Raw genomic sequence first — 25,417 nt, forward strand, 5'->3', positions numbered from 1 at the left:
GTTGTTTACTTTATCATTCCTTTAAAGCAGTACCCTAAAATGATATTCCCTTCTTCACTCCTTTTTCAATGTTGGGGAGTCAATATTAACAAGAATCAAGAAGCTTGGACACCCCTTGTGGGCACATACAGCTACTATTCTCTCCTTGGGCTGCAGACTTACATATGAGGAGATGCAGGAAAATCAGGCAAACCAATAATGGCAATTAACGCTGTAAGAGCACGTGAAGTGCTAACTTAAAGGAAACAGGCCAGGCGTGGCCATTCACACCTGTAATCCCAGCACTTTGGGAGGCCGAGGCGGGTGAATATTCTGAGGTCAGGAGTTTGAGACCAGCCTGCATAACATGGTGAAACCCCGTCTCTACTAAAAATACAAAAATTAGCCAGGCTTGGCAGTGCACGCCTGTAATCCCAGCTACTTAGGAGGCAGAGGCAGGAGAATCGCTTGAACCCAGGAGGTGGAGGTTGCAGTGAGCCAAGACTGTGCTACTGCACTCCAGCCTGGGCAACAGAGCGAGACTCCGTCTCAAAAAAAAAAAAAAAGACGACAGAAAAAATTAAAAGGAACACACTACTGTGATTTCATCTCATAATCCTATCTCTGTTATACTTTGCACTGGAAAGGAATCTGACGAGAAAGTCTCTTGGGTTTTCCTGTTCCATAAAGAAGTTTTTATATTTCCTATTTCACCAGGGCTTGTTTCTGGAACTATCCTCTATATAGATATCCTTTCTGTACCATAGCCAAGATTTTTAACTATGGGATTAGTGTAAACCAGTATTTAAGCCATTCCTATTTACATTCAGTTATAAAAATACAAGGGCATATAGGAATCTCAATAAAACAAGAAATACTCAAAAGAGCACTTCATTTTCATTAGGAGAAATCACTTCCATTCTGCCATATGTCATCTGTGTTAGGTGCCATGATAATCTGGAGTAGAGGCAAACATGGTCAGAGTAACATTCTGAAGCCGTGTGTAAAACCTTCAATGCAAGGTTTTGTTTCCAAAAGGTGAGAGTACATACACCACTGAGAACTTGCATGGTGAACAGAACTTAACAGTTGTAATGATGTCTGTAGTTACATAGGGCTATATATTCAATTTTTCTATTAAATTCCAGAGGATGCAGCCCTAATAATATATAGGCTTGGAGTGTTATTTCTAAATTATCCCTTTTTTCTTCTCAGGCAAATTACAGAAAAAGCCATTACCTCTGAAATGGTAAGTTTCAGGGGGGAAAAGAGGGAATTTATATGTCATCTGGAAGTTTTAGCAAAATTACCCTAAATTTGCTGCTCCTGGCATTATCCTCAGCAGGTATGCCCTTCACAGAATGCCATGCAGGATGTGTCCTGGCACCAGGAGGGACATCATGTCCTCATTCAGCACACATTTAGGAACAATTCTACTTCCTGCTGAGAGCCACAAAATAGTACCTTGAGATCTACAGAAGCAAAACACCTTCCTCTCCGTGAATAGAGAGATCTGCGAATCGCTATATGTTCATAAAGAGATGTGGCAAATAAACTAGATCCTGCGAAGGCTACAACCTGGGAGCTAGTTAAAGCCTTTGTGATTCATTAACACATGAGTTGTGAGCACTGTTACAGGACTAAATGGTATTCAGGGAGTCTGAAAGAGATCATGCCATGACTAATTCCCAGCAAAATGTCTCAGCATCAACTTAGCAACTCAGGGGATATCATTAGTGTGCCCTCAGGAAATTGCCTGGCTGGGAGGCAAGCCTATTCCTTATTCACACAGGTACTATTATTTACAGAAGATACTATATATATATTTTCAGTGGTATTCACACCACTTTATGTTTCTTGACAATGGGACATGCTTTATTATAAGACTGTCTACCTGAATAGCATGCTAAGAAAAAAAACTGTAGTTTTTGAGAAATTAAACCATGTTAAAAAACAATCTTTTGAATGTTTAAATAATTTCATAAATAGCAAGATAATGTTCTGATATAAGTGAACATCAGATTCCTCAGATGTGGGTCCAAGCCATATGTAAGCTGTAATTCTTACCACACAGCCACATGAAATGCATGTCCACACAGCATACAGTGAGCTGGGCATGAACCCTGGAAATAGTTCCCATTCCGTTGGAGGTTGTTGCTGTCATTGTGAAACATCTGGATTGGATGCCCATTGAGCTCTGAAAGCCATGTTTTTTCTTTTCCTTTTTTCTTAAACCGAGCTTTTGAAACTACATTTCATAGGAAGGCCACAGCAGATGGGTGCTGAACCTTACCTAGCAAACCAGAAGGAAAAGACCTGTTCCCTTGTTCATCAGAGGAACTGAGGCTCTGCCTCGCTTCTGTGCCCTAGAGAAGAGGTGCATGTGTTGCGTGGACCTTTTGTCCTTGATGTTTCCACTGATCACGAATGTGGTCTGCATCTGATGACTTCAGACCATGAGATCTCTAAAAGTTTATTTTAAATTCTATCTTTTCATGTCAGACTGCAGTAGTGATCTGAGTTAAACCTAGATCATTGAACTCCTCTCTTCCTGAAGAACTGTACGAAGACATCTCCACGACTAGTCATACTGGTTTATTCATCCCATCGACGTCCCTCAGGTAAGCAGGATCCTGAACTGTATTTCGGACTCTGCTAGTGCTCTGCCGCTCCATCCTCATCTTCAGTGGAAAGCAGAAGTCCCGGAAACACCGCTTGAAGTTTTCATCAAGAAAGGCGTAGAGAATGGGATTCAGGCTACTGTTGGTATAGCCTAAGGCGATGCAGAAGTAATAGCTGGAGAGAGCAGCTGTGCTATGGGAGGTGCTCCCCAGAGCCTCCACCAGGATGAATATGTGAATGGGAGTCCAGCAGACGACGAAGACCGCCACCACCACCAGGACCAGTCTGGTGATCCTACGCAGGTTGCGATCTTTCTCTCGGGAGCCAGAAAGGAGCCGGACGCTCTGGAGACGCAGGATCATCAGGGTGTAGCAGACGATGATGATAAGGACAGGGATCACGAAGGCAAAGATGAAGACGCAGATCTTCATGAAGAGGTCCCACCAGGAGTAGTCATCATCTGGGAACTGCAAGGAGCACTCAATGACATCGACGTCTGGCGGAGGGCAATAAAAACCACAACACAGAAACCTGTTATTGTTATTACCGTGGCTGCAAAGTGTTTTAAATATGAATTTTAATACCTTTTATTGCAATGGTCCAATTATGGTAAGATGACATTACCTGAAGTAGATCACCAAATTACTAATGAATACTGTATTTTGTTAACCATCCTAATCTTTGTGCATGGAACAATGATGATAATCACTGTTTACTGGTAACATACACAATACTGTAGAATTAAGATTAGCTGACAATCTTGCTCATCTAGTTGCAGAAGTTGGTTTGACACTGATGGCTTGCAGAAGAGGTAAAGAGTTAATGTATACCATGAGTACTTATTTCTATTTCCATTCATTAACACTTCTCCCAGACCTAAGGCTCTGGCAATAAAAAAGCTAATGTCTATTTGTAATAAATGACTAAATATTTCAAATCTAGCCACTGAATTTAACAAAAGCCAACTTGTTTGAAAAACATTAACTGGTTTACAGGAAATCATTATGTGGGTCAACAAAAATTGATATGGAATTTGTTTAAATATGACTCAAGTATTGTCATTTAATGGAACCAATGACACTCATTGTGATTAAAGGCATTACTGAAACACAAGTAAAACCTTTGGAGGAGGTGGGGGAGAATCATCATCATCATCAAGGGAATTCTGAGTAAATCAGGCACATTTATTTTCATTTTTACCAACATTATTATGTAGCTCAGATAAAACAAATATTTGTATGTGATTACTTAGAAAATTGCTATATTTGCTCCGCTTCTCTTTGCTGGGTAGTATTCTCTTTGGAGTAGCCTTAATATTAGGAAGACCAGGGACTCAGGATGGACACCTTCTAAACTATTTTTGTGGGTGTCCCATGGGCTCACCTTTCCCCAAACACCAGCTAGCCCACATTTCCAACCCCTGCCCCTGAGAAGTCAGCAAGCACACAGCAGAGCTCTCTTTGCCCTGGTCCTTCCTCACAGACAAGGTAGTCATGAGCAACACCATGAGCATGATTACAGTAATGAAAATATTTTCTTCTGACATTGGAAAAATCTGCCTCAAAAATAGCACATGAATATTTTTTAAATAGCAAAACAGCTCTATTAATGTTTTCTAAAACATTTTAATGCAATCTTAATAGAATATCCAATCTTACTAGAATTTTAATTACATATACTTTAAAATAAAAAGGATATAATCATTTTTGACAATTAATAAAGACTATCTTAGAGAGCTTCATGTATCAGTGAAATACCAGATCAAACCTTGGAGTAGTAAATGAACACTTCCAGAGAAATTTGTCATTTTTGATTTTTTAAAAAAGTCATTGTCCAAAGTAATATTACTATGAAGACTATTAACTTTTGCTTTAGTGTTTATGGTAAATGATTTTTAAATCATTACTATTATAATAGAATATAAGATATCCATTAAGCAACTTTTGATGGGTGACACATGAAAAAAAAATCTGAGTTCAATATAAATATTCTGTTCTGGGTTTTGACTTGTTTGTTGAATCTGGTAGAAGAGTTTCCTTGGAGGTAGGGACCATGGTTTGGTTTGTTTTTTTCTGCTTAGCTTTTATTTTCAGCATTAGTTGTTTCCTGTGGCTGACCTCAGCTTATATGTCACTTCAGAGACGTTTAGATGGAGGTCTGTCTCTTAAATGGTCCTCTCCTCGGTAACTTACACTTTGTCTACATGTTATATTCACCCAATTTCCCAGACAGAAGCCTGTCTGATCTGTAATTGTGTGTTACCTTCCTAACATGTTTCTCTCCATCCAGAATGTGAACTGCCTTAGTGGAGAAACCCAGCCTGCCTTAATCAACACTGAATCCCTGGCAACTAGGGTAGTACCTGGAACATGTGGTGCCTAAACAGAACAAATTGTTAAATAAATGAACAAACAAATACATACCACATGAATAACAAACCCTCGAAAGTGTGTCCTAATTACAGTAGTTATTATGGAAAAGTCACCGGCTAAGCTAAGCTAAGCAGAAGCCGCACAGGGCTGCTGTTTAATTCGGATAGACCTTTAACTCCGAGGCTCAGCTTCCTCCCAAACAAACTGCCCTGCATGTAGTGGGAGATGGTAAGTATTAAACTGGGTAAAATAATTAACAACAGCTACTTTACAAGACTTTGGGAAACAAACGTCCCACTACAGAGTTGGAAATATCCTCCAGAAATGTCAATGAAGCTGAATTTGTAGCGTAAAGAGAGTGCTGAGGCAATCATCAAGAATCCCAGTGCACTTCACATTATGCTAAGGGGATCAAGCCAGGCACAGAAAGACAAATATCACATGTCCTCAAGCACCATATTTGGGAGGTTAAAAAAAAAACCTGAACTTACAGAGATAGAGAGTAGAACCTCTAGTGGTGACCAGAGGCTGGGAAGGGTTGTGGGGAGGGGGATATACAGGGGTTGGTTAATGCATACGAAATACACTTAGAAGAAAAAGGATCATGTTCAGTAGCACAAGAAGGTGACTACAGTTAACAATAATTTATTATATATTTCAAAATAACTAAAAGAGTGAAATTGGAATGTTCCTAACACAAACAAATGATAAATACTTGAGGTGATGAATATCCCAATTACCCTAATTTGATCATCACACATTGTATGCTTGTATCAAAATAGCACTGGTACCCCCTAAATATGTACACCTATTATGAATTCATAAAAACTAAGCATTTTTGAAAAAGAAATTCCTGTCCAAGCATGCCATTTTTATTAAATGTTCTGTTTCAGGAAGAAGGGGGCATTTTCAGGTTGAAGTATCCATACAACTGCCTCAGTTTAACAGGCAGATTTTGGTTTCTTTATATATTAATATCAGAGGGCTGTGGCTTCTGCTGGCTCCTGTTCCAGCATCTCATGGTTGTCATAATTATAGAGTTAGTTCTAATAGCTAAACTAAAGCTTTTCTTGTGTGTATTCATTTTGTTAAGAATAATTGTTTCTGCTTATAGCGATTATAATAATTCTTAGCTACTATAAAAAAGTAAGAGCAGACTATGAATCCTCACATAATACGCACACATATACTACAGTATGGAAAATATTAGAGTCAACATTTTACGTTCACAAAGTGAAAGTTTTGCCTCAGAAAAGTTTCTTGCACTTTATTTCTATTTGCTGTAGGCATGAAGAAACAAAATCCTATGTGTGATTAATCATATTTTGAAATGCAAATATGATAAAGTTGGGCATTTCTTAAAATTTACCTAGTAGTATAGCTTGACACCTGCTATGGCTATGCTAGAAATTCATTTTGTAGTTTCAGAGGGAAAAGATCAGCTTCATTAAAAAACAATGAATAAAGTCATTATACATTTGTTCAAATCCACAGGACACATAACCCGGAGAGTGAGCCCTCCTGTAAACTCCAGGCTCTGAGTGATAACGACGTGTCAGTGTGGGTTCAGCAGCTGTAATAAATGGACCACTCTGTAGGGGAGGATGTGCCTGTGTGGGGTAAATGGAGGTAAATGAGGTAAATGGAAGCGCCTCTCTGTGCTTTCTGGTCAGTTTTGCTGTGAACCTAAAACTGTAAACTGAAACCTAACTAGATTAAGTCTAAAAACAAACAAACCATGTATCATGCAAGACAAGCTATGATTTTAGTGCCTTGCCCTTTCACTATGACCTGGAAAATCCTCACTATATACACTCAGTTATCTGCTCTCACAGGTATTATGAACCCCCTAGTAAACTGGAGCATTTATATACCTGCTGGAGCATTAAACAGCATGAGTAGGCCCAGAGTGACTATTCTGCTCACCTCCCCATCATTAATTTCTAAGAGGAACAAAGATGCTTTCTATAGCTTTATATTTTGCTAGTAAAGCAAAACTCCTAGAACAGTACCTCTCACCTTGGCTGCAGGTCAGAGTCACCTGGAGAGAGCTCAAAAATCTTGACACCCAGGCTGTACCCCAGGTCAATTACACCAGACCCTTAAGGGGTGGGATGCAGGCAGCAGTGTTTTCTAAAGTACCCAGGTGATTCCAGTGTGCAGCCCAGAGTGAGAACTACTGTCCTAGAAATACAGGAAAAACATCAACAGGGGGCCGGGCGCAGTGGCTCACGCCTGTAATCCCAGCACTTTGGGAGGCCGAGGCGGGCAGATCACGAGGTCAAGAGATTGAGACCACCCTGGCCAACACGGTGAAACCCTGTCTCTACTAAAAATACAAAAATTAGCTGGGCATGGTGGTGTGTGCCTGTAGTCCCAGCTACTCGAGAGGCTGAGGTTGAACCCGGGAGGCAGAGGTTGCAGTGAGCCGATATCGCGCCACTGCACTCTAGCCTGGCAACAGAGCAAGACTCTCTCTCAAAAAAAAAAAAAAAAAAAAAAAAAATCAGTTGGCTGGTTTGCATGGGGTAAAACCTGATATGTCCAAAATCAAGTGGTTCTGCTCATCTGTAACTACCATCCGTTAACTTGATTTTGAATGGCCTACAGCCAAAGCTGTTAAAATAGTGATTTGGAGGTTATCCTTTAGGAATAAAAGAGGAAAGAACCAGCATATGTCACCAATAATTTATATCCCTTGTTAAAGAGAAAAAAAGGAATGAGAAGGTGTGTCCTGGACATGCCAGGTTGTACTTTAAAATTCCACATGCCTGTGGTTTCTTACCTCATCCTCACCCCCCCACTTTCTAGTAAACATTGCCAGAATGGGAGACAGGTCGGGCATCTCTCTTCTGGCAATGTCATTATTGCATTCTGTGTTTAGAGGTGGAAAGGGACACAAAATTGTTCTACTTCTCATCTTCCATGGATTTAGGCACTACATTTCCGTCGTCTTTTGGCATCGATTTCCACTAAATATGTGGCCTACTCACGCTCAAATTAAGTCTATGTAATTTGAAGCTACATTTTTATGAACAGAATGAAATGACTGCTCTTACCTTCCCTGACTTTGGTGCCTCCAAGGACTATTGCAGAGATGCCAACAGATGACGACAGCAGCCAGATGCAGATATTGATGATCTTTGCCTTCAAGGGTGTGCGGAAGTCCAAAGCCTTCACGGGGTGGCACACGGCAATGTAGCGGTCCACGCTCATCATGGTCAAGGTGAAGATGCTGGTGAACATGTTGTAGTAATCAATGGAAATTACTATCTTGCACAGCACATCCCCAAAAGGCCAGGAATTCATCAAGTAGACCGTACTCTGAAAGGGCATGGTTGTAGTAACTAAAGCATCTGCCAAAGCCAGGTTAAATATGTAAATGTTGGTTGCTGTCTTCATCTTTGTGTATCTAAAAGAAAAGAAACAATAGCATTTCCCTCCATTTTCAAGTCAAACCCATAAGGTGAATGTGTTTGTGATAGCCTTTGGATTACTGATTTTGCTTCTTCATTCAATTATTCTTATATTCATTGAGGGTCTAACATGTAAAAGGACTGTTCTAGACATTGATAGGAAAAATGGACAAAGATCTCCAACTTTATTGTTTATTCTAGTGCTTTGTTTAAAAAATTTAAATATAGGAAATACAGAAAATAGCAGAGATAGATGAATAGACATATAGATCTAGCATTGCATATAATACAGATCTTTATTTTGTGGCTGACAATTCATCTTAATCCTGCCCAGAGTCGCTTGGCTTTAAGCATTTTTCAAACACTATATTCATTTTCTTTGACTTGTTTAAAACATTTTTTTCCTCAGGGTTATTTTGAGAAATCAATCATTATAATTATGATGTATTTTGAAAATACAAAATGGTTTTCAATTTTGATATATGCTCAGTTGCAATGGCTGAAACACAATTAGGTTTGCTGATTTTTGTTCTCCAGTGCACCATTAATTTGTCATTTTAAATATATTATATAAATAAAGCAGATTGAATTCTGCTCTTACACATCATAGCACTAAGCATAGTATGGTACAGCAGAAAAGAAATAATTCTGTCTTTCTTTACTCCTTGAGATATTTTCTAAGCACGTAATATGCCTCATCTTCCAATTGAGAGAAGAGTAATTTTCAAGGTAGGTAAGAAAGATTGCTTCTATGCCTAAGTTATTCTTTACATTATAACATGATGTTTAGAACAACTTAATTTTCAACTAAGACTGAGTTAAGAGGGTTGTTTTGCTTAGAGAATGCTTCCTCAAATATCCATAGAGTATTAAATAAATGTTCCAAACCATACCATCAGATTTTCAAAGGCCAAGAGCTGAAATATGTTGGGAAAATCCATACGTTGATTACTTTCTACAGCCTCAGATTTGAAGACCTTGTCACAATTCAAGCGTGCCCCATTTGATACATGAATTTCCACATGAGAAACAACTCTGAACATTTCATGATAGAACAGAACAGCCCTTGCTCCTCTTGGAGGCAGTGTGGTCTCATGTGAACTCAGACAATCCTGAGTCTGAACTCAGAGAATGACTTATCTGATTTTCAGTTCCTGCTAAATAAGAATCATAAAACCTAACTCACAGTACATGAGACAAGGGCAGTAGATGGCCTGACGCACAGGTTCACACTCCAGCCTCAGTGTCCACTGCCTTCCCTCCCCACCTCCCATCTCTACTCATTAGGAAGTGGCTGTGTTTGGGGTCAGCTGGGAAGGCATTGTGAAGACGGGTACTAGAGTTGGTATCTGTTAGTTTCCATTTGGATGTTCTGCTTACTAAAGAGTGATTTAATCTGGAAAGCGAGGAGTTTATTTAAAAATGTGTTTTGCCTTTATACTTTTTATTCAGACATTATTAAATGACCTATAAGTTTTAGATAGTGACTAAACATGGATGGCCAAGTTCTCATAGCACAGGCTTTAGAAAAGCAGAGATAGCCAAGCAAGGACAGTTACTGAGAAGGAGCCACATGTTTCTAATGAGAAAGACTGAAATGCTATCTGTTCAGATATTTTCTTAAAAATATGGTTTTATGTTTGAAAAAAATGCATCTTACAAACCTAACTTCTACTCTTTCAACTCCTCCCACCCCAAAACCCCAGATACTAGCAAGGATTCCAGCAGGAATCTGACTCCTGCTCTTGTATTTTATGACTCTGATATTCCCCTCTTTCTTTATGAAGTCAGAGTGGCATTCTTTTTGCTATAAACTTAGGCAGACCTGGGTTCTAGTCCTTATTTTTCAAACTAATGAGTATATTTTAGAGGGTCCTTAACCACCCTGAGCTTCAGTTTCCCCAACTATAAAATGGAAACTATAATATTTATCTCATAGAGTTCCAGGGGTAATTAATGAATGCACCTGACCCAGACAGCATGTCTAATCTATGTCATGTTCCCCAACTCCCACCTCCCTTCTTATGTGAGTGGAAGCCACCAGTTACCACAGGAAGCAGAAAAGAATGTAGTTTCTAGGTAATATCCATGGTCATATTTACCCAGTTCAGCTTAAATATAAAAGGTGAGAATAAAAAGGAGCCCCAGGACCTGACACAAAGAACATGAATGGAATGATCCATAAATTACTGTAAAATGTAATGTGCATCTTTAAGTAGTCATACAATGTAGAGTGATAGCTTGATTTTAGTTTTTCAAAATATTTATAGCCAATAGATGTATGAAACTGTGTAAGACTTGAACATGTAAAGAATTCAAACTCCATCTGCAGATCTCAGAGAGATGAGTACAGGCAATAATCACACTGACCACATTTCCGAAGTGCCTGCGTCAGGACCTCTGCCATGCATTCCCCAAGCTTTGTCTCATTTCATCCTCACAGTCACTTCATGTGGTAGGTACTGGTATCCTTATTCTATAGATGAAGTGACTAAGAATCACAGGATTTTCTTTAAAATTCTCAAAGTGATATAACTATAGGCATAGCAGAAATTTAAACCCAGGGGTTTGATCCCAATTCGTCTATTCTTACATCTCCCCAGCACTTTGTAATTTGCAAAGTCCAGTATTTTGACTTCCACGTATCTTACTTGATTCTCAAAACTACTGCCCTTCTAGTTTACCTGAAAGACTTATGTCTTTTCCCTCATATAGCTGAAGAAATTTAGGCTCAGGTAAGTTAAGTGATTTGTTTGGTGTCAGCAGAGGCAGGACCTCAGTGGGAGGATCTGGATGGGGTGGCAAGGCAGGGCCCCCTTCCAGGTTTCTGGAAGACACATGCTTATAAACCTACAACACTAGAAGGGGAGAACTCATGAGTATAATTAAAAGTAATGAATAAACTCTGAATTCAATGAATATTTATAGATAGTTCCTCTGTGTACTACACTGGACTACTCTGTGAACGTGAATATAAAGCAAGGCTGTGACGCTCAGAGGCAGGCTGGTTGAGCCCCAGGGTATTGTTTGTATCTAACCGCAACAGAATTAGCCAGTCTTTTCATTCACTGTATGTCCACCACTGAAAAAACAAGCAAGCTTTCTCATTATGCTATGATATGAAATTATTTTCCATTTCACCCACACTGCTTTACAAAAATTCACAAGCATTTTAAGCAAAATGGCACCATCTGGGTGGGAAGTTCTGGCTTGTGTGGAGGAGCTGGAAGTGGGCTGGCAGCTCGTGGCTGCACTTTTGAGCATACACACCGCAGGAGCATATGGTATGAAAAGAGCAAAGTCCGTGGGCTGTCCTCGCTAAACTGACAACATAACAGACCTGAAAAAACAGTACGGTGCATGGAATGGGAAGCAAGGGGCAGGCCGGGAAAGAGGGCTTACCTGGGGAACTTGAGTTGTGAGCACCGGGAAGGCTATGGTGGCCAGGCAAAGGGCGGAGGGTGTTCCAGAGACTTAGAAATGCTCCCCAGTGACACTTTAACTCAAGACCATCCTAGCGTACTTCTCTTTACAGAGAAACGAGGGGTGGCTTCAAAATTGGCAGACACTGGTGCTTGCGTGATGGTGAGGGGAGCAAAGTTATCTGCTGAGATGTCAGGAACCAGTGTCACCAGGCAGGGTTTCTGGGAGGACGTGACACTCACCATGCTAGAAAGGTGGCACTTGAGAAGGAGGAGCTGACCCTGCAACACAGCACTCTCAGGACTTCCTGTCCTTTCCATGCACGGCAGACAATATGCAGGAGGTAGAGGAGGTAATTATTGGATTATTAGCATGCTTTGCTGTTGAGGTGCATTGCCTAGGTTTGTTTTCTGTTTTTTAAATTTCAATGATGCTTCTTTAATCAGGAACTCCTTTTCACCTTCATGACAATAGTATAATAAACCTTTAATCTTGATGACTGATTACCATATACCTTTCAAATCAACACACTTTCAGTTGCACTGATTTCAGTTATTCTGGGTCTTCTCTTGCACTTGTCCCCTATGGTGACGCATGCACCCTCTCTTCCCTCTCCAGTTATGTGCATGGCCCCTCCTCTGTCTTTACTCTTTCATTTCCCTACCCCATAAGTAGCAATATACTAGACTTTGAGGATGACTGAAAAACTCAATATACAGACCCTGGCTCTGAGGATCTTTTAAACTGAGAGCAGATTATAATGTGAACTATAGGAATACATGGAAGGGAAAGATTGCTGTGTACTGAGGAAATCAGGACATATTTTGAAGAGAAAATTTAGCAGGATCTTGAGCTTTGAGAAAGATCTGGACAGAGAGAGAAGCTTTCTGGCTAGTGTCTTATTCAGAGTCAATGAGGAAATGGATTTCCTGGTTCAGGGTTCCTGCTGAGGAGTCACAGGTGGCTGCCTGGGATGGGAACAGTAGTGTCAGGCCACAGAGGGCCCTGAACACCAGAAGGAAAAAAATCACTTTAACATTTATTGATGACATTATGTGACAGACACTGTCTGGGGAATTTCATGTTATCTGATAAAGTTGTCATGATGATTAAATGAGACATGCATAAAATTACTTAGCACCAGACTGGTACTTGATAATTGCTTAGGGAATGCCAGCCTGCATTGTCACATGACTGCTCCTGCTGTTGTTACTGTTATTATTCATTACCTACCACAGCCCTAATAAGCCATATCACAATCCCATAAGATACCACTGCCCCTACTTTCTTCTGAAGAGAAAAAGTTTGAGAAAACGTCTTAGAAATACTCTCAGTGTTTTTCAGTTCTTGGAATCTACATCTAATAAGTAAAGGAACTCAGGCTTGTCTTATTCCAAGCTTTCTTTAAAAATCAGGTATTTTATCGGAGAAATAAATACTGCCACTTCCTGCAGTTCAATGTTGAAAAGTATTCGGATGAGGACGGTCAAGTATGCATCATGAGGGTAGAAAACATTTAGCATGAGAAACAGGGCAAGGTCCAGGCAGAAATACTGTAATAATACATTAAATACTACCCCTCAATGGACAAAACAATGTCATGTACATTGTGGAATTTTTCCATAGGCCCATTTTTGGGGGTGGGGAAACTGAGTTAAAAGGGAGTAGGTGACTTGCCTGAAACCACAAACTAGTGAGACAATGGGAATTCAAACTTCAGCTCCAATATAATAAAAAAGAAAAAGGAAACAAAACAAAACAAAAGCCCTGGTGATTTTCTAAATAGATTCCTTTAATACAGCAAAAACCTAAAGGTCCATAGAATGCACCTGAACAAATGCTGCTTGGTGAAAACACAAGTGTGATCAAATGCCACGGACCCACAGGAAGCTGGTGGCTCTCTTACAACACTAGAGCTGCCCTTGGAGTCCAAAGAGGCCCAAGACACCAAACTCAGTAAGAGGAAAGCTCTGCAGCAGCAGGGAAAATGCAGTCCTTTTTCACAAATGATGGAAGATGAGCATGGTCGGAGATGAGTTTGGGAGCTCTTTTCTCTGTATTGCCAACAAGCATTTTCCTGGGCGTGTCTTCCAGATGCATGGCATTCTAGATTTTATGTGCAAAATGATCAGAAATGGTGGGGGAAATGGAGAGGGCTGGTCAAAGGATACAAAGCTTCAGTATAAGATGAATAAATTCAGGGGATCCAATTTACAGCAGGGGGCTAGCATCAACAATACTGTATTGCTTATCTTGAAATTTGCTGATTGAGTAGATCTTAGCTGTACTCACCCCCCAATACACACCATACATGCACAAAATGGTAACTGTGTGCGGTAATGGCTGTGTAATCTGTGGTAATCACAAATTAATGTATATCAAATTACCATGTTGTGCATGTTTAATATATGTAATTTTTATTTGTCAATTATGCCTCACCAAAGCGTGTGGGTGGGGGGAATAATGAACTCTGATGTCAAGTATGGCCTCTGGGTTATGATGTGTAAATGCAGGCTCATCAGTCCCACAAATGTCCCACTCTGGGGGAATGTGAGAATGGAGACTATGCATGTGTGGGGGCATGGGGTATATGGGAACTGTAACTTCCCTTCCATTTTTCTGTGAAGCTAAAACTGCTTTTTTAAAAGTCTGTTTAAAAAATAAAATTTAAATGAAGAATGATGACCGTGCTGACGTGACTTTTCAGTGGAACTTACTTAAAACCATAATGAGTGTTTCACTAAATTTTTCAGTTAGTTTCAGTTCACCTCAATGAAATTAACTGCTATATGCTCTTCTGGGTTATTTACTATTGAAATTGTAGGGTTTTTTTTTCTAAAGGGACAGTAGTTTATTAATTCTAGAAAAGAAAGGAGGGAGGCAGAGGCAGGAGGATGGCTTGACCGCCCCACTGCACCCCAGCCTGGGCCACAGAGAGAGACTCCATGTTTGTTTGTCTGCTTAAAAAGAAAGGTAAAAGGAAAGGAAAGAAAAAAGAAAAGGAAAGGGAAAGAGAAAGAAAGAAAAAAGAAAAGGAAAGGGAAAGAGAAAGAAAGGAAAAATGGAAGGAAAGGAAAATGGAAAGGAAAGATAAGGAAATTAAATTCACTGCTTCTCAAAGGATCTGATATCCTTTGATATCCCTCAGTCTGTAGTATTCTGAAGGAGTCATACTCACATAGGAGCCAGGCCCTTGCAGCTCTCCAGAATCACTCTCCTGCGTGCAAAGCGCAAAGGCATCAAGAGAACAGCAGGCACCCACGTGCGATCAGGACTCCAGACGCACAGCCCCGCGCAGGTGCAGGCTATCCATGCAGAGTGGCAGCAAGCAAGGAAGGAAGGGTAAGGGGGAGCGATGATTCCACGGGAACAGCCAGTGCCCCTGGGAGCTGCTAAGCTCCTCCTCTCAGTTGTCCCGGCTGTGGAATCATGCGCCTCTGGACCCCTAGAAGGAACGTTCTAGTGCATTCAGGGTTATGTGCAGGGTGAGCGCTTCTCACGCCCAACAGCACCTATAAGAAAATGGCACCTCGCTAATGACTGGCGTGCACTTTCCTAGGGCACAACTACCCGGATGCCTAGCGGTATATGGATACTTAAAATTAGTTTTCCTATTTTTATACAGAAAGCTGACCTAAGTCAAAGCAAGCCACAGAGCGTGGGCACATGGAGAGGAGGATGATGACCCTCTTGCGCTGCCCTCTCCCCATGGAGCCAGTCCTCCACTGGACAGGAAGCAACCCAGCCAGGCAGAGGGCGCTGAGAAGATTCAGGGCTAAGCAAACTGGGCTGTGATACTGGATTGATCATTTAGCAATTGCCTGCCCTTGGGCAGTTCATTAAACCTCTGTAGTTGATTTCCTCATCTGAAAACGAGCTCTAACAATCTTCATTTCATAGGTGTGTTGTGAATTTGAGTGAGCTCAACAGGAGCTCTGAAAATCAGTCCTGTCATAGCTGATCTCTGACTGCATGTAACTAACTCCAGCCATTCTTTTTTTATTTATTTTTTTAGACGGTGTCTGGCTCTGTCGCCCAGGCTGGAGTGCAGTGGCGCGATCTCGGCTCACTGCAAACTCCGCCTCCCGGGTTCACGCCATTCTCCTGCCTCAGCCTCCCGAGTAGCTGGGACTACAGGCGCCCGCCACTACGCCCGGCTAATTTTTTGTATTTTTAGTAGAGACGGGGTTTCACTGTGTTAGCCAGGATGGTCTCCATCTCCTGACCTCGTGATCCACCTGCCTCGGCCTCCCAAAGTGCTGGGATTACAGGCCTGAGCCACCGCGCCCGGCCACTCCAGCCATTCTTAATCCAAGGCTTCCCTGCCCGGCTTCACACCAGTCCCTTTGGGATCTCTCAATTCATCACATGGTTTTGTCGTCCTCCATTGAAATTCCAACCTGCTTGGCCAAAGGAGAAGGCAAGTGTTAAGCCATTTATAGTATTATCCCCACTCCTAAAATCTATTCTTCATATATAAGCCTTCCTTATCCAAGACATAAACCAGCACCCCCTCCAAAGAAAGGGAAAAAAAGGGACTGCTGCTGATCTTTCTGTTGAGGAATAAATCAATGTTATTCTGAAACTATCTCTTGTTAATATGATTCTAAGTATGTATTACTTGCACCACTGAAACCACATAAGCTAAACCTTCAAAAGGCAACTGTCCTGCAGCCATACAATTTGAGGTTTTTAGCTGAGCACAGAGACTCCTGGGGCCATGACAATTAAGTGCATCCAAGTTAATCAGGAATGAAGGGAGGTGCCAACTGCACAGCCACATGAAAATATTGCTGCTGATGAGATGCAGCTGAATGAGTCATGGAGAGGAGATATTCTGTACCAGTGAGAAGCAAATTCCTTCTGAAACTAACTCTGAGACAGGCATCAGAAAACACGTAAAGTCAACACAATCAAGAAATGATTTTGAAGGCTACAGTTTTTCCTGGAGTCTATTAAAGTTTAGGACCTCTATACCTGATCACCCAATTGGTTTCTCGCATTCTCACTTGCTCTCTTTCTCTCTCTCTCTGCAGTTGTATAGTCTCTGATCCCTGAGAAACAGTTCCACGAGACTTTGGCCTCCATCTGTGATCATACATCCCTCAGGGGAGAAAATAATTTGGCTAATCCACGTGAGCAGTTGCAATTCTCTCTTTCAAAAGGTTGTCAAATGTATACAAATTACTTTGAGAAATGAAAGATAGTCTCTTGAAAATAATTTCTGAAGTTATTTTTGCTACATTTGTATTAAAGAAAATGTTTAAAGACAGGATCAAGAAATTAAAGACAGTTTCAAGAAAAATTAGAACATACTATATTAACCAAAGCCTAAAATAAGACTGGTGTCCTGTAGGGAGCAGCCATTGGTGAATTATACAGGTACCATATTGTACCTTTGCTTTTTTTTAATGCCTTGTATGTGTGATTTGGTGATATTATCTAAGGTAGGCTATGTTGACACTTAGGAGAATGTGGAACATGTATGTACACACAACTACAGTGATTACAACACATACTTCAATGATGGAGAAGAAGAAACTTGGGAGAGAAGAGGCAGGCATTGTGCCAGACCCTCTGTCACCCCATTCCGTCCCACACTTCTCTAGTTCCAAGACAGCCACATAGTTCTGGTGAGGCTGAGACAAGTACAACCATGAGGCCCAGACTGGCCCGGGGGTGACTTGAATGAGTCAGTAAATGGCACATAACCTAAGATGATCCCAGCAGAGGAAGCCTGGAACTTCTGTTCAGTGGACTGGGGAAGAAACACTGTATCCTGCTATTTATAAGCAAGAAGAGGAGTATTTTTAGAAGGACCAAGCTCTACGCCTAGCAAGCTTGGGTGAGTTGGCTCCCTTTAGTGCAGAAATTTGAGTTCAGGAAATGTAACCATTTCCATAGTACTTTTGCAGTTTTGTTTTCTTCTACACCCCTTACAAAGTTCCCCCTTTGGGGAGGTTTCAATACTGCTGAGGCTGAACTGTAGGGAAGCAAAGGTCTCCCAGAGGAAGGTTCGTGAGAGATTGAACCCTACAGGTCTGTATTGTGATAGCAACAAATTAATTACAACTAATGAGAAAAGGAATAGGCTAAACTAAGACCAAGGATCAAAGAATTTTCTGATCCCTCCTATTTTTTCTTAACAAAATTTCCTTGTTTATCCTTATAATTAATTTACAGAAATAAATGAAAAGAGAACATATACATAATTGTCGTGAAAACTGAAGCTTGACAGAGTGTCCTCTTAAGGAGAACAGAAAGAGGATGGGCAGTGTTCTGAGCTGAACCGTGTCCTCTCAAAATTCCTATGTTGGAGTCCTAAACCCCAGTACTTCAGAATGTGACTGTACAGTCCTGCCTTGGTATCCCTGGGGGAGTGGTTCCAGGACGCCCCCGTCAGATCCAAAATCCATGGATGCTCCAGTCCCTGATATAAAATGAGATAGTGTTTGCATATAACTTACGCAGATCCTCCCTTATACTCTAAGTCATCTCAAGATTACTTATAATACCTACTACAATGTAAAGGTTATGTAAATAGTTGTTATACTCTATTGTTTATGGAATAATGACAAGAAAGAAAGTCTGTACATCTTCAGTGCAGGTGCAATTTAAAAAAACAACATTTTTCAGCCATGGTTGGTTGAATCCATGGATGCAGAATTCACAGATATGGAATGAGGGCTGACTGCATTTGGAGACAGGAGCTTTAAAGAGATAATTAAGGTAAATGAGGCCATATGGGTGGGCCCCAATCTGATATGACTGGTGTCCTCATAAGAAGAAGAGATTAAGACACAGATGTGTAGGGGAAAGGCTATGTGAAGTTACAGGGAGAAGGCAGCATCTACAGGCCGAGGAGAGAGGCCTCGGGCCTCAGGGGAAGCCCTGCAGACACCTTGATCTCAGGCTTCTGGCCTCCAGAACTGTGAGACAATCAACAACAGGGGTTGCTTAACCCACCCAGTCTGTGGTGCTTTGTTATGGCAGCCTCAGCAAACTAAGGGAGGCTCTAGAAACCTGAGGTGTCAGGGAGATCATCACACTGAGCCATTTAGAAGGAAGGAGGCCAGCTGAGTCTGCAGAAAGGAATGGATAACTGGGAGAGAGAGAGATAATTAGATTTAGGATTTGTCAGAATGTACCTGACAGTTATGGCCACACGAATGGATGAAACCATTGAAAGGGAGTGTGATGAGTCACCTTGGCCAGGCTACAGTCCCCAGGTTTTCAAACACTCATCTCGGTACTGCTGCAAAGGTGTTTTGTAGGAGTGATTTGAGTCCATAATCAGTTGACTTTAAGCAAGGGAGACCATCCTATGTAATCTGAAAATGGGGCCTGATCCAATCAGTGGGAACCTTAAAAGCAGAGCCAAAGATCCCTGAGGAAGAAGAAATTCTGCCTGGAGAGCAGCAGCTTGTCTCTCCTGACTTCCTATCTTAGCCAGTCCCACAGTCACCTATGCCATTTTTTTGTGAGAAATTTCTTAACATGGACATCCCCTACTGGTCCTGCTTCTTTGGCTGATCCTTGACTAATACAGAGAATATGCAAAGTGAGGACAGAAGAGAGCTGAGAAGGCTGGAGAATATGAGCATTTATGAAACCTCAGAGGAAGGGCAATCTGTGCAGGGGAGCAAGGAGAATGCCAGAGGATGTGGGGGAAGCCAAGGAGAGGGTGCTATTCGAGAAAGTGAGGACCTAAGGTCACCCAAGCATGCCAGACCCTCCACACAAGCCAAGTGAAAGTGGCCTAAAACGAGCATCTGAAACACACACCAGGGCTTTGGTGAAGGAGCATCAGGGGGAGCTCAAATGCTCAGGGCAGAGGACTGCGTGGAAGAAAAGGAAACAAAGAGTAGGGATTACTCCTCCAAGAAGCTTGCCTACCCATGACAGGCAGGAGGATGAAGGACATTAGCTAACGAAATGAGGAAAATGGAGGGTTGGTGGATAGTGGGTTGTTGATTGTTTGTAAGATGACAGATGCTTGGGTATGTTCATGTGCTGAAGAGCAGGTGAAGAGGGAGAGATTGCAGACACAGTAGAAAGGAGATAGCTTATATGGTAAAGACCCCAGGAGGCAATGAGCTTCAAAACCAAGGAGAAGGAATTAGCCTTGGATAGAAGGAAGGAGAATCTTCCTGTGAGAGAAAACAGAATGCAGGGAGGATGGCTGCCAAAGTGTGTATGTAGAGAAGCAGTGTTCCTGAGGGCTGCACTCCAGTGTCTTGGTGAAGTACTGGGTAAAAACACTCATGAAGAGAATATGATAAAGAGAGTAAAGAATATGACCATGAAGAGAATATGATCAGGTGGAGGGTTTGGGAATAAGGGTAGATTTGAATTCGTTTTTTAAAATGGGAAATGAAACAAGGAATTGGCTCTTTCTGGAAAACAGAAGAGGGACACAGAAAAACTTCTAGGGAGAATTAGGGTCAGATATACTTGAAGGTGGTGACTGTCTTGACAAAAATAAAATTGATTTTATCCAACAGCATCCAACTAGCTGGGTATAGGAATAAGGAAGGTAGGTTACTGGCTTGATCAAGGGTTAAGGCTTTGGTGGAAGACACTGGCAGAAGTACAAGAAGGCAGGACACTTGGGTGTGTTGTCAAGACAGAGCTTTAAGTGATAGCTCATGCAGTCTAGGATGGGGAAGAGAAAGAGACAATCTGGGAGAAAATGTAGAACCTCCTGGAAAGAAAGAATCCAAATGTTTGCAGGAGTGGTATGGTGGGAAATGAGGAGCAGAATGGATAAGAGCATAGGATCAATGGTCAGGCCACTGGCATCATTCTGGCCCCGTGAGTTACCCAGGTGTAACCTTAGTTTATTTCATCTTTCTGCGCTGTAGTTTCCTCATCTGTTAAGTGGGTATGGTAATGATATACCTATAGTTGTGAAGATTAAATAATTCACATGAAGAAGGTAGCTTTACCTGCTTGACACATAATAAGTGTTCATTAAATGTTAGTTATCTTCTTTAAGGGAGGAGAAAGTCGAACGTGTATGAAGTTGTGGTAAGAGTGGCAGAATGGATGTTTGTGATGTCAGAGGTAGGGCTGCCTCTGGCAGGGCAAAGGGGCGTGAGTGTCATGGCATTCATTAATTAATGAAAAATGAAGACTGCATGGGGGAGTCCTGCACAGGAGGAAGTCAGGAGACCACAGGATTAGAATCCTGATGGTCAGCCAAGTGTAGTGGCTCACACCTGTAATCCCAGCACTTTGGGAGGCCAAGGCCGGCAGATCACTTGAGATCAGGAGTTTGAGACCAGCCTGCACAACATGGTGCAACTCCATCTCTACCAAAAATACAAAAATTAGCATGGTGGTGCATCCCCGTAATCCTTGCTACTTGGGAGGCTGAGGTGAGAGAATCGCTTGAGCCTGGGAGGCAGAGGTTGCAATGAGCTGAGATCATGCCGCTGCACTCCAGCCTGGGCAATTGAGCCAGATTCTGTCTCAAAAAAAAAAAAAAAAAAAAGAATCCTGAGGGTCACACCCATATTCACACCCAACAACCACAAACCCCAAAGCCTGATGAGTGAGGGGGCTGGAGCACTGACATTTTAAGGTCTCCACAGTGAAAGTTAATGTGCCCTAATTATCAAGGGATTATGTCAGTTGGTACACACTAAATGATGAGAACTCTTGAAACTTTAAATCAGAAGATACGAGGCAGCATTCCAGGGGCCCAAGGTGGGAAAAGCTATTTGTAAGGCAGGCCTAAAAGTAGCCATATCTTTCTCCACAGCTCTTTCTCCCCAGGTCTGAGCTGAACAGTCTAGATCTGCACCTGCCCACACTCTGAGCATCTAAGTTCCATTTCTACTATGATTTTCTGTAAGATTGAACTATGCTAGGAGCCTTTCCCATGTAAAACATTTAAAATAGTATCCTCCATCTTTCAAGCACAGCTATTCAGTCTCTTCAGTAAGAAGGGCTATGGGGCCTCCACACCCTGGTTCTGCACTCAGGCCTGATGATCACAACTCAACCCGCTTCATGCCACCCTCTCTCTGATCTTCAATCTCTTCATTTCCTAAGATAAATAAACCCAAGTACATAAATTCTTCTTCAAAGGCTTTATTTTTCAATCCTTGAACCATCTATCATTATGAAATAATACTAAATACTCCTTTTCCTTCTTAGCTATAGACTTGAGTGAACTAGGTTCACTAGACATTAACCTTTTACTTGTAAAGACCTTAAAATGTATGTGCTCTAGCCATAAGTGAACTAGATAGATTTCAGTAGGTTGGCACTCCAGGATGGCAGCAGAACTCTTCGCTTTTCATTCATCATTAAACGTAACCTTTAAGTATTGGGGGGTGGGAGAATGGAGAATGATGTATGTGAACTAACCAACTTCTTTTATATTTTTAGCTGAACTTATCCCCTTATAACACACTTTAGTGTTGGATATATTTGGGAAATCTATCCATTAAAAATCCTAGCTAATCTACAGGATTTTTTTTCCTTCTTACACGTCAAATGTTCCCCATGGAGTTATATTTGCACATAACATCTAAATGTTATTTTAGGATGCTTCATTCTTTTTAATCCTAGTCTGCAAAAGGTTGTAGAGCAACTACAAAGCTCTTTTCAAACTGGAGACTTCAGGGGCTCATTCAAATAACAACAATATGTATCTGTTTTACTTGAGCACCTAAATATGATATGGGTAGAAACAGAGCTATTTTTTTTTCTTAGAGCTTTCTTTTGCTTAACAATGTTTCTATTACCCCACCACCAAATAAATAGCTTCTGTACCAAAGATCTCCTAAAATTTTTAATTAAAATTTAGAATACAGTTGTCTTTTCTTTTGTCTAATTGTCTCTTTAGTGGCGGCCAGCCCTGAGATTACTAATGACTTGGACAAACAATTTAATTTTAAAATATTCCTTCCTTCTATAACCTTTACTCATCATGGATAGAATTCCTGCGAAATGCAATAGGCAATTATGAAAACCAAGGGCACCAAGCTATAAACACTAGTTGTTGATGAAATGAGCTTTATAGTATGTGTTTGGAGACTTAAATGATGGTTTTTAATGTCAGAGCATACATAGGAATAAAAGACCTGACATTCTCAAGCAAAAAAATAAAAATAAAAATAAAGCAGTATTTTATTATGATAATTTTCCAAGAGAAAGATTTATGCTACCATTCATGATATGGTTGTTAAAGTTCGTAATAAATAAATGGCCTGTTTCAAAACTAAAATCAAGCTTAAAAAAAAATCAGCTATTCATCGTTTCAGAGTCCCTAGCCAGGGTGACTTGCATCCCACCCTTATTTCACAGAGACTTCTCAAAGGAACACAAGCTTCCTACTCCCTCTCACAGGTGTGTTGACAAAGCTCTAGTGCTCCCAGAAAAGGAAACAAATCTATCTTAAGAAAAGTGCAGAACAAAGTTAGGTTTTTCTTTTCTTGTTTTTCTTTCTTAAAGTCAGAATCACTTTGCTTACCAAAAAATTAGCATATATGTGGATATTGGGATACTTATTATTGGAAGTTGACCTAAAGAAATTTCCACACACACACACACACACACACAAATAAAACCTTCAATTTCTCATGATGGAAAAAAACAGCGAAGTAGTTTTTGAAAATCTCCACAGGCCATGTTTTAGAGGATAAATATTATTTACTGATATTCCTAACAAATGGGATGCCATTTGATACTAAAAAGGCTCATATATGCATATCAACAACGCTAGAGCATATATCGGTTTTGTTTCATAAGCCAAAACACCAGTCTGAGGAGTCCCAGGAAATTCGGAATTATCTTCAGTGCATTGGGTGGGCTTGAAATTTATCTTAAGAAATATTTGCAAAGGGCATAACAAAGTGCTCCAAACTGGCGCAGGCAAATGGATTAGTTCCTTTACCAGGAGCCCCTGACCCTGTTGTCAGCACCCTGGCACCTTGCCCTGCGCATAGAGTTTTCAGCAGAAACACTGGGCCCTAGGGTGGGGTCGGGGGGTTACTCTGAAATCTTCCAGACGCTCCTGGCCGCTCGGATTCGCCTGTGTGAACCTCTCAGCACTCCACCAAAAACTCCCAGAAAATCCTTCACCTCTTCTAGGAAGCCACCCTGTAGCATTTCCAGGATCCTTCACGGAACAGAGTCCCCACCACCTGGCTGGCTGCCCCCACTGCTGCTCCAGTGGCGGGGCCTGACCCTCACTCCCTGCCCCGCCCAGCCCCCAGCGCTGCGCTGTCCCCGCGCTCACCGGATGATCACGAACATGACCAGCGAGTTGCCCACCAAGCCCACGACGAACACTACGGAGTAGACCGCCGTGATGATGACCGGGATGGCCGGGGAGATGTGCGCGGGCTCCAGCTGCGCGTCCTCCGAGCCGGCGCTGCCGTTGCTGTCGGGCTCGGCCCAGCCGGGAAACCAGGCGCTGCTGTTGGGGGGCAGGCAGGCGCTCGGGGCGCAGGTAGGGCCCGGCTCCCCGCGGAAGATCTGGATCGGGGAGTCCATGGTGGGGCGATTGCAGCAGGAAGGCGAGGACAGGAGGCACCTGCGGGGCTGCGGGAGCGAGAGAACCGGCTGGACGCGGAGAGGCAAACTTTGCCCGCGCCCTGGCCAGCGGCGCTGGGGACCCGGAGCCTGCGGACTCCCACCCGGGCCGCAAGTCGCCGGGGGCAGGACAGGGAGAACGGACTTCTCGCTGCCTTTCCGGCCAGCAGGCGCGCCGCTGGGTGCCAGAGAGGGGCGAAGAGCGCTCGCTCCTTCTCCCCCAGCCCCTGAGGTGCCTCCCTCACCAATTCTAGGCACCGGCCCCTGGCGGAACTGTCCCCAGACTGCCTGAGTCCCCAGGGTCAAGCCCCCTTCCCACCTCCCAGCACGGAGCTCTACCTAGAACTGCACCTCGAAAGCCCAAAGCTTACCTATGGTTCCCAGAGACAGGCGAAGGCGAGGTTTTTTAGCGGGCGCCCTGGTAGGTGCTGAACCGCGCGAGTCCCGCTCAGCTCTTGGCGTCACCTGCTCTCGGACCCCGGCCCCGCTCTCCGCCCGAGGGCTGCTGTTCCGCCGAGCGCAGCCCCCGCCTCTCAGCGCGCGTCTCCCACTACTGGCGGCGGCTCTGCGGGGCGGGGCGGGGCGGGACGCAGCCGGGACGCGGCTGGGCGCTGGGGGCCTGCGGGCGGAGAGCTCCTCTGGTGCGCCCGCCCCAGGCCGGCAGGTCCCTGCCCCGCCCCGCCCGCCCGGAGTCAGCCCCCAGCTCCCCAGCCTCCCAGCCCCGCGTCCCCTCCAGCCCGGCAGGCTCGCCCGGCCCACTAACTGCCCGAGCGGCACGCCGCCTGGTCCCCGGCCATGCAGCCTTCCCCAAGACCTGAGACTGAGCCATTTAGATTTAGTAAAAAGGAGGAGCATGCCTATTTAGTGCAAGTATGCACCTGGATTTTCATATTGTGTCTAGAACTTCTTATCTGCATAGTTCGCAGTCAGGAACTACGCTTATTAGAATGGCCCATCCAAAGAAAGTAACAAAATGATCCAGTTAGAATAAGACCAGTTCATAAAATAATGACTTAAAAGACACATAAATAGAATATTTCCTTGCGTTCTCTTCCG

General features: G+C 42.6%; 1 protein-coding gene across 1 annotated transcript; it reads right to left on the reverse strand.

Moving 5' to 3' along the window:
• On the reverse strand, positions 1–24,916 carry OPRK1 (opioid receptor kappa 1). Its single transcript, XM_009455386.5, has 4 exons — positions 24,733–24,916; positions 24,066–24,370; positions 8,033–8,385; positions 1–3,097 (listed from the first exon to the last, which is right to left on the reverse strand). The coding sequence occupies exons 2-4, from the start codon at positions 24,320–24,322 to the stop codon at positions 2,565–2,567; spliced, it is 1,143 nt and encodes a 380-aa protein (XP_009453661.3). The 5' UTR covers positions 24,323–24,370; positions 24,733–24,916; the 3' UTR covers positions 1–2,564.
• Between the last annotated feature and the right edge of the window lie 501 nt (positions 24,917–25,417).

Source organism: Pan troglodytes, chromosome 7 (genome assembly GCF_028858775.2).
Source record: "Pan troglodytes isolate AG18354 chromosome 7, NHGRI_mPanTro3-v2.0_pri, whole genome shotgun sequence".
NCBI classification, from domain to species: Eukaryota; Metazoa; Chordata; class Mammalia; order Primates; family Hominidae; genus Pan; species Pan troglodytes.